This window comes from Siphateles boraxobius, unplaced genomic scaffold, assembly GCF_051911475.1.
Source record: "Siphateles boraxobius isolate OS27281-9 unplaced genomic scaffold, OSU_SipBor_1 115, whole genome shotgun sequence".
In the NCBI taxonomy this organism is placed as follows: domain Eukaryota; kingdom Metazoa; phylum Chordata; class Actinopteri; order Cypriniformes; family Leuciscidae; genus Siphateles; species Siphateles boraxobius.
Genome location: NW_027508717.1, coordinates 199,916 through 210,000, shown reverse-complemented (window position 1 = coordinate 210,000; position 10,085 = coordinate 199,916). Strand labels below are relative to the sequence as shown.

At 37.6% G+C, this 10,085-nt stretch overlaps 1 protein-coding gene across 4 annotated transcripts in view; it reads left to right on the top strand.

Annotated features, from left to right (window-relative positions):
- Positions 1 to 10,085, top strand: part of fdft1 (farnesyl-diphosphate farnesyltransferase 1) — a 22,504-nt gene that overhangs the window by 3,621 nt on the left and 8,798 nt on the right. For 2 of the 4 annotated variants that reach the window (XM_077199993.1, XM_077199986.1), the window contains exons 1-4: positions 745 to 1,161; positions 7,103 to 7,286; positions 7,826 to 7,954; positions 8,503 to 8,694. In XM_077199993.1, coding sequence (XP_077056108.1) covers positions 872 to 1,161; positions 7,103 to 7,286; positions 7,826 to 7,954; positions 8,503 to 8,694 — 795 coding nt within the window. In that variant the 5' untranslated portion in view covers positions 745 to 871. Of the gene's footprint in view, positions 1 to 607; positions 1,162 to 7,102; positions 7,287 to 7,825; positions 7,955 to 8,502; positions 8,695 to 10,085 lie in introns of those variants that run through there. The other 2 variants (XM_077200001.1, XM_077199981.1) reach the window with 2 other exon arrangements.

Below are 10,085 nucleotides of genomic sequence, written 5' to 3'. Positions count from 1 at the left end.
CAGATAGACAGACAGATAGATAGACAGATTGATATAGACAGACAGATAGACAGACAGACAGATAGATAGACAGATTGATATAGACAGACAGATAGACAGACAGAGAGATAGATTGATTGATTGATTCAACCAATGTAACATTTATTTATTTTATATAGCCTATGTATTTTTTACTTGCATAAGTAGTCGCGTCAAGTCACTTTTATTTCTAGGCTAGTGTTTTATACAACACTAATTGTTTCAAAGCAGCTTTACAGTGATAACAGGAAAATAATGGATTTGGGTTGCTGTTCATCTGAAGTCAGTCCAGTGTTGATTCAGTTCCGTTGTAAGGATCCTCAATTATTAATTTAGTTCATTTAATCTATAAAGCAGTTCTTCAAAAAAAAATCAGATCTCATACAACAGTCAGATCAATAATAGGCTACTGTTTATATTAAGTGTAAGTGACAGTGGATCCAACACGTGTTCACCGTACATGTGAACTCAGATTAAGTTTTGATTTATTTGAAAAATGGTTCGGTCACTGCATATTTCCCATTCACATTTCTGAGGACTTTAAAATATGGGAAACACTCTTAAAGTTTGAGTGGGCGTGTCCAAACTTGACTTGACTAGTATTGCGTCATCGTTTGCAGTTGGTCAGAAAACGTGCGCGTGTTTGGTTTATCGTTTAAAGTGGGGAGGGTCTGTTTACATATCAGGTTACAGTGATATATATATATATATATCAGTCGCGCGCACTCAAACGAGCAGCTCTGACGCTCCGCGGAGCGACGGGCGTTTCTCTTCCCATCTGGCGAATGACTTCACAAATTGAAGGTGTGCATTTCGTATTACGTGGAATTGGAAATAAAAGCTTAATTCGCACATGGCTGGTGTTTGCGGGAAGAGCGCCGTCTCGCTGTCCGTGCTCAAGCGCTCGTTCTCGCTGCAGCGCGGGTGCCCGTGGCCGATGCTAGCGGGCGCGCGGCGCGGCGCGCAGGAAAGTCGGTTAATGGCGGTTCCTCCTCACCCGTTCAGGGCTCACCGACACCCCGCTTATGTGTGCTTCTCCTGCCAGGACTCGATGACTGAAACCCTGCGGACCTGCTATTCGTATCTGAACCAGACCAGCCGGAGTTTCTCCGCGGTGATCCAGGCCCTGGATGGAGAGTTACGGTAAGACTAAGAGGCGTGACCTCACTTAGTAAACAACAGAATCCTATACCCTCTAATGTGACCCTAGACCACAAAAGCAGTGACATGGGTCATTTTTCTTAAATGAGATGTATACATCATCTGAAAGCTGATTAAATAAGCATTCCATTGATGTATTGATGTTAGGATTGGACAATATTTGGCCGAGATACAACTATTTGAAAATCTGAGAGGGCAGAACAATCGAAACATTGAGAAAAAAGCCTTTAAAGTTGTCCATTGATGTTCGCGATTGTGCCGCATTCACTCACAAAAAATAAATGTTTATATATTTACGCTAGGAAATGTACTAAATATCTTCATGGAATATGATTAATATCCTAATGATTTTTGGCATAAAAGAAAAATCGATAATTTTGACCCATGCAAAGTATTGTTATTGCCTCAAATATACCCGTGCGACATGTGACTGGTTTTGGGATCCAGGGTCACAAATAGGGCGCTATTTGAAGGGACAGTCATTTGTAGTCGTGTCCGAAATCATAGTAGACGTTATTGAGTGCACTTATTTAATCCCACATTGCACTGCAATAACGAGTGTACAACCGATGTACCCTCAACGGATGTCTGAATTAACTCACTCGTTTTCATTCACTCCTTCAAGTGAACAGTATTAGTGGACTAAGGGGTTTAGGGGGCGATTTCTTCAGATTCAGCCTTGAGACGCTCTTCACTTGGGCAACAGTGTTTTGAGAGAAGCATATGCACGTTTTGGACGCTTTTTCTTGTTTGCTATATAATGCCCTTGAAAATTTCTCTTAAAGGGACAGTACACCCAAAAATGAAAATGATATAACCGAGTACAGTTGTTCCAAAACCGTATGAATTTCATCACAAAGGAAGATATTTTGAAGAATGTTTGTAATCAAACAGTTGTAACTTCCATTGTATTTTTTTTCCTGCAATGGAAGTCAATATAGTCAACTGTTTAAAAAAAAAATATATATATATGAATGTTGTATTTTAGTTCGATACAATTTTTAATTTAACATTTTGTGTTTTTATGGGATTTGATGGTATTAAATTATATTTATGGTATAGTTCTGTTCCATTTATTATCTGTTAATCACTTTTTGAGCATAGACCTGAAAATGAAATTTCTGTCACCCACAAGTTTTTCCAAAACTGTATGAATTTCTTCACAAAGGAAGATATTTTGAAGAATGTTTATAACCAAACAGTTGTTGCACCATTGACTTCCATAGTATTTTTTTCCTACTATGGAAGTCACTGTGTATAATTATTTTGTATGTATAAATACACACACATGCTTAAATATATTTAAGAAAAATTTGTTATTTAGCCTATATATAAAATATTTATATATAATATAAATTATGTATAAATATATATGCAGTATATACGTGCAAATATTTCTTAAATATATACATGCATGTGTTACACAACTGTTTGTTTGTTGTTTTTTTAAATGAATGTGCTGTATTTTAGTTCAATAATATGTTTTATTTAATATTTTGTGTTTTTAGGGGATTTTATCATACTAAATTATAGTTCTGATCCATTTATTACCTTAATCACTTTTTGAGCGTAAACCTGAAAAGTACATTTCTAACTTAAACTGTCATAGATCTTGACTTCTTTATAAAAAAGACTTCGCTTAGGTCTGTGCTTCACAGAAGACACATGGCAGATTATTGCTGAAGTTGAAAAATTAAAGTGAAACACAAAAGTTTAATTTTATTATAATGAAAAATGCAAAAAAATACTATTTTTTTAATTTTAGTTGAAATATTTTCCAAAATCATGTTTTTCTCTAAAACTGTGAAAATCAAAGTCATAAATCTAAGCAAGTTCTGCTCCAAATTTGAGGTTGATATCTCAAAAATTGAGCTTTCAGTCAGATTTTCTTTGTGCGCAGTACCAAACGCTTCCACTAGAGGTAATTTATTTCATCGAACAGTACAAGAGTGACTTTTTTCATGACCATTTAACCTTTTTGAATAATGTCCTTGATTTTTTGTGTGTTCCCATAGCAAGTGTCAAAATCTTTATTAAGTTTCGTACCATTCCGATGAAGTAAAAACTTCTAAAAAAACAAAACGTAAAATCTTTCAGTCAAAAATGAGCACCATTTTTGAGGTTGCTCGAGATCACCTAGACTCGAGGAACAGTCTTCTTCACTTTGTCCCAAACAATGATGCATAAAATATAACCTTCACAGCTTATGCTCTATAATTCGCATTGAAGACCCTCTGAAGCATTAGGTCAGTCATGAGCGGTATGTTTCTGAAGCGTCTGCGGACTCAGCCGAGGGTCACCGATGCATCTGTCGTGTTTTCATCAGTTGCTCAGGATAGATCTGCACTTCTGCTTGATGGACAATCCGTGTTGTTTATAAATGCAATGCAAATCTCTTTCTCGACTCCCCTGCAGGGTTTGAAAGTAAAGGGGACATCGGATGCCCATTTTTCACAAGTTGGTATGATTCTGGAGGGTCTTCATGTAAAGTTTGTAGGGCTGCACAATTAATCGAATTTCGATTACGGATGCCACGATTACGTAATCGTTCAAAGCCGCGATTAGAAAAGAAAGTCCACTCTGCGTGTGTGTGTTTAGAGTATAATTATGTTATGAGAGGCGAATCACGACTAGCCTACTTCAGAAAACCCAGCACAATATGACATACCAGGCAGTGACGTAAGTGTACGCTGAAATAAAAAGACTTTCACCTCAGAAAAACGGACTTTACTGTCCTGTCAGCCGTTATACTGTGCTCGTAGCGCGCACTCTTCCATTACACGTGCAAATGCGGCGGCGCGCGCTGTGTATCGCTTCACTGTATAAAGTGCAAAAGAAACAACAAGCAACGTCGTTACAATGTAAATTATTAAGTCACGGAATAAAAGTAAAATACCAATAAATCACGTGTTAGCTGAGAAGGATTTGCATGCAGGTGTGATTTTCATTCTATTCACCAGCTGTTTCATTTACAGTTCTTGTTAGTATTGTGTATTTAACATTGTAAGTGTCGTTTCCATAACCCAAAAATGCCACTTTATTTTCACTTTGTGTTATTTTTTATATTATTAAATGACTGTGGTGGCTCATATCAACATTGTATTAACAAAAACTAGTTTGGGACTGCTATTTAATTGCTTTAGTATAATCCTAATGTTTTTCTAGTCTTTACTATGAGTCATTCTTACAATTTATGTGTATGTTAAGTAAAATTTTTGTGTAAACATGTATTATAATATGCCTACAGGTGCTGGTCAACGAATTAGAATTATTTTAAATAGTGCAATCATGAAATTCTTTGAATGCATTTTTTGTGCAGAAAGCAAATCAGGTGTTCACCGCACCTGTCCTACTCGTTAGACTAATCACAGAACTCGTTATCTGGAAAAAAATTTGCTCAGCTGAGCTTTCCAAAAGGCCCATTTAGGCCATTTAACTGTGACACTGTTGTTTTATTGAATTAGAATAATGGTGAAAGCGTTTCATTGAATTAGAATAAATGCTCAAATTTTTGTTTTCTGTGAAGAGTGTGCACTGTGCAGTATAAAGTCAGGGTTGAGTAGAATTTCTAAGTTGTAAAATCAATCATGGGTAAGCAGCGCGACCTCTCAACCGGAATAGTGGCTCAAATTTAAGCCCTTCGCCAACAAGGCTTGACCCAAACTAAAATTGCTGAGCAGCTCGGCATCAGCCAGTCTTCCGTCTGCAAAGCTCTCAAGAAAAACTGCAGCAAGCGCACCAACTGTTCCGGCGTCCGAAAAACTTCTGCTCGCGACAACAAGCAGCTGAGAAAGATCGCAGTCAGCAACCGGTTCAAGTCCACTTCCGAGCTCACCGACTTGTGGAACAAGCAGACCGGCGCTGACGTCTCCAGATCAACCACTTACCGTCGTCTGCGCGAACTCGGCTTCAAATCTCGCGTTCCAGCAGTAAAACCGATGCTGAACAAGAAACAAATGGTGAAACGGCTGAAGTGGGCCAAAGAACACGGCGAGTGGACTGCTGAAGACTGGCAGAAAGTGGTCTTCAGTGACGAATCACGCTTCTGCATCTCCTTCGGTGACCAAGGTCCTCGTGTCTGGCGTCGTGGTGGCGAAACCTACAACCACGAGTGCGTGAAAAGATCCGTCAAGTTTCCCCAGAGCGTTATGGTCTGGGGATGCATGTCCGCTCGAGGTGTAGGGAAACTCTGCTTCCTCAAGAAGACTGTCAATGCTGCCGTATATCAAGATGTTCTGGAAACGTTCCTGATTCCGACTGTTGAGGAACAGTTCGGCGAAGAAGACTTCATATTTCAACAGGATCTTGCACCGGCTCATGCGGCAAAGTCGACCAAAGATTGGTTCACTAAAAAACAGCTTGAAGTTTTGGCATGGCCGGCCAACTCGCCTGACCTCAATGTCATTGAAAGCCTTTGGGCCATCGTCAAGTGGAAAATTCGCGACAGAAAGCCTACTACGCTGGACCAACTGAAGCAGAACATCGCCACTGCCTGGGAAGCTGTGAGTGCGGAAACTTGCGACAAGCTGGTCAAATCGATGCCGCGGAGACTTCAGGCAGTCATACAAGCCAAAGGGGCAGCCACAAAATACTGAGAAAGTGATGATTGTAATTATAATAAAAATTATTGCAATTCAATGAAACGCTTTCACCATTATTCTAATTCAATAAAACAACAGTGTCACAGTTAAATGGCCTAAATGGGCCTTTTGGAAAGCTCAGCTGAGCAAATTTTTTTCCAGATAACGAGTTCTGTGATGTGATTAGTCTAACGAGTAGGACAGGTGCGGTGAACACCTGATTTGCTTTCTGCACAAAAAATGCATTCAAAGAATTTCATGATTGCACTATTTAAAATAATTCTAATTCGTTGACCAGCACCTGTATATATATTAAATGTAAATTGTGATAATCGTAATTAATAATCGCAATTACAATTTCAAGGGAATAATCGGCAATTATGATTTTTGTCATAATCGTGCAGCTCTAAAAGTTTGTAATATACTTTGGTTAAAATTCCTTTTACCTCCTCAAAAACAGTTCTGTTCACAGTGGCCTGTTTCAGTGCATGTCTCTTTAAATGATAATGAGCAACTGCTCACCCCCCCCCCCCCAAACTGCTTGATTATTGAGAGTGTTTATTTAAAAAAAGGAGTGAATGGATTTTTTTCATTGTATGGAGGTTGTGTCCACACACGGCAAAGACACATTTATATGCAAACACCATATAAAAAGTGAATTTTGCATCCGATGACCCGTTTAACACCTGCCAACCGGCCAACCGGCCAACCTGCCGAATGCGGGTAATAATCAACTGTGGCGGGAAACGCTGTCAAATCACGAGCTAATTTAGCGAGTTACTTATATTTACTCACTTTGCTGGGGAAGTTCGTGTAATCTAAATCTGCGCTGATTTAGCACGAATACTCGAGAGTCATCATGATATATTAAATACAGTGTATTGTGCAGAATCTGCTCATATCTGGCTTGCTTGAACACACTTCACTACGCAACAAATAACGGCGCGCTTGTTCATTTGCATTGAAGCAACAGCGAAGATTAAAAAGCATTTGGTGAACAGAAAAGACATTGATATTTTCCAGCATCATGTTTTTGATGTTCTGTGTACAGTATTGATCTGTCCACATAAAACACATGTTTGTGATGAGGATGAAAGAGGAGGAGAGGAGATGCTGGAGGACAGGATTTAGTTTTCAGTAATTAATGTATGAAATCCAAATTTTATAAACTGTGACGTAGTTCATCTGGTGTATTTCTTTTTCTTTTCTTTTTTTTTGGCTAGTAGAACTTCTGAATGGCCCGTAACCTAAAAATGTAGAAGCCAAATTGGCCGGTGAGTGAGAAAGTTAATTTCAAACACTGCTCCCCTGGATATTAAATCATTCATCAATGTGTCATTCAGGCATGCCGTGTGTATTTTCTACCTGGTTCTACGAGCCCTGGACACCGTGGAAGATGACATGACCATCCCGCTGGAGAAGAAGGTCCCGCTGCTGCACGACTTCCACTCCTTCCTCTATCAGCCCGAGTGGAGCTTCACCGAGAGCCGAGAGAAAGACCGCAAGGTCCTGGAGGATTTTCCCACGGTCAGTCTCACACAATCATCATATGATGCCCCAATTTCAAAATGTAAGGAATTGTGTTTTGCTTGAAGAGAGTGAGGCCTGTTTTAGGACCATATACTGTGTGTATATATATATATATATATATATATATATATATATATATATATATATATATATATATATATATATATACCTATATTATGTGTGTGTTTAATAATATATTATTACAATATATTTTTGTCATTTTATTTTGTACAAGAATGACCATTTATGTATAAATAAGACACCAGAGTCTATAGCAAAAAACAAAATTAAATCTTAAAAAAATTTAAAAACACATTTCAATCATTTCATTTTTGATCAGGAACAACGTGTGACTCACTAAAACCAGCAAATAAGCAGTTGAAAATGTTTTTCTTTTCTTTTTTCAAATTTTTCTGTATTTGATTGTTTACGGTCCTGATGCTTTTTTGAAATGCTGCAGTTTTAAGTATAAAGTAGTTTATTTTATTGTTTATGTTTGAATAGACATTTATCATTATTATTATTATTCTCTTTAGATTTCAGTGGAGTTCAGGAATTTGGGCCAAGAGTATCGGGACGTCATTTCAGACATCTGTCACCGGATGGGTGCAGGAATGGCTGAATTCCTGGAGAAGAAAGTCGCTTCAATGAAGGAGTGGGACAAAGTAAACTTCACACCGTCTCACATGCGCATTTGACAGTCTGTTTGACGTTTATCCATATGCATGTAGATTTATACACGCATAACTCCGCAAACCAAGAAGCAGAAGTGCTTTCACTGTCATCTTAAAGCATTTCTGCATGCGATATAATGTATAATTATACAACAACTCAAAATTTGCTTAAAATTCCAAGGACCAAGTTAAGCCAGAAAGGGGATCGTGCATTTGTGGCAGTAGCGCCAAGAATTTGGAATAGCTTACCATTACGTGTTAGGGACGCTGAATGATGTTTTTAAAGTACAACTTAAGACACATTTGTTTGCCATGGCCTATTCTTCTTTTTGATGATATTTTTTATTATTTTTATCTATTACTATTGTACTATTTTATCAATTATACTAAGATGATGTAAAGCACATTGGTCAACATGTTGTTTTAATAGTGCTATACAAATAAAAGTGACATTGACATAATGTTGTAAACATCTGTCCAGCTGTGTATAAATACTTTTAGCATAAATCAGCACTTTAATATCCCCTTTTCCCCTTCAGTACTGTCATTATGTGGCGGGTCTGGTGGGGATCGGACTGTCCCGACTGTTTTCCGCGTCCCAGCTTGAGGACTCTGAGGTGGGCCGGGACACAGAGCTGGCCAACTCCATGGGTCTGTTCCTCCAGAAGACCAACATCATCAGGGACTATCTGGAGGACCAGCAGCAAGGACGGGCCTTCTGGCCACAGGAGGTACATGCAGCTTTAAACAGATAAACTTATCTTAAAAAGACATAAATTACAACTATAACCAGTAGATGGCGGCAGAGGACCACTTATTGACTTATTTTAGGAGGTACATCGCAGCTTTAACAGACAAACTTTTATTTTAAAAAGACATAAATTACCACTATAACCAGTAGATGGTGGCAGCGGACCACTTATTGACTTATTTTAGGAGGTACATGCAGCTTTAACAGACAAACTTTTATTTTAAAAAGACATAAATTACCACTATAACCAGTAGATGGCGGCAGCAGACCACTTATTGACTTATTTTAGGAGGTGCATGCAGCTTTAACAGACAAACTTTTATTTTAAAAAGACATAAATTACCACTATAACCAGTAGATGGCGGCAGCGGACCACTTATTGACTTATTTTAGGAGGTGCATGCAGCTTTAACAGACAAACTTTTATTTTAAAAAGACATAAATTACCACTATAACCAGTAGATGGCGGCAGCGGACCACTTATTGACTTATTTTAGGAGAGGCATGCAGCTTTAACAGACAAACTTTTATTTTAAAAAGACATAAATTACCACTATAACCAGTAGATGGCGGCAGCAGACCACTTATTGACTTATTTTAGGAGGTGCATGCAGCTTTAACAGACAAACTTTTATTTTAAAAAGACATAAATTACCACTATAACCAGTAGATGGCGGCAGCGGACCACTTATTGACTTATTTTAGGAGGTGCATGCAGCTTTAACAGACAAACTTTTATTTTAAAAAGACATAAATTACCACTATAACCAGTAGATGGCGGCAGCGGACCACTTATTGACTTATTTTAGGAGGTGCATGCAGCTTTAAAAGACAAACTTTTATTTTAAAAAGACATAAATTACCACTATAACCAATAGATGGCGGCAGCGGACCACTTATGGACTTATTTTAGGAGAGGCATGCAGCTTTAACAGACAAACTTTTATTTTAATAGACATAAATTACCACTGTAACCAGTAGATGGCGGCAGCGGACCACTTATTGACTTATTTTAGGAGGTGCATGCAGCAAATGTAATTACCACTATATGTACATAATTGCAAACAAAAACTAATAAGAAATATGAATTAAATAATTTTTTTATATTTTATCTCATTTTTTATTTCTAGTTATGCATTTTAATTACCGATATACATAAGACACTAACATACATAATTAATAACAAAAAATAACAAGAAAATGATTTAAAATCAAATGTAAAGTGTCATGCGGTGAATATTGAAAACGTCAGTTTAATTGGACTGGAAACAGTTTTCTGTTATTTACTGTAAATTAAGTTAGTTTTTACTTCCAAAATCTGCACACATAACACTGTTATTTTACAATAAAATCACATCTCTTTTTTTTATT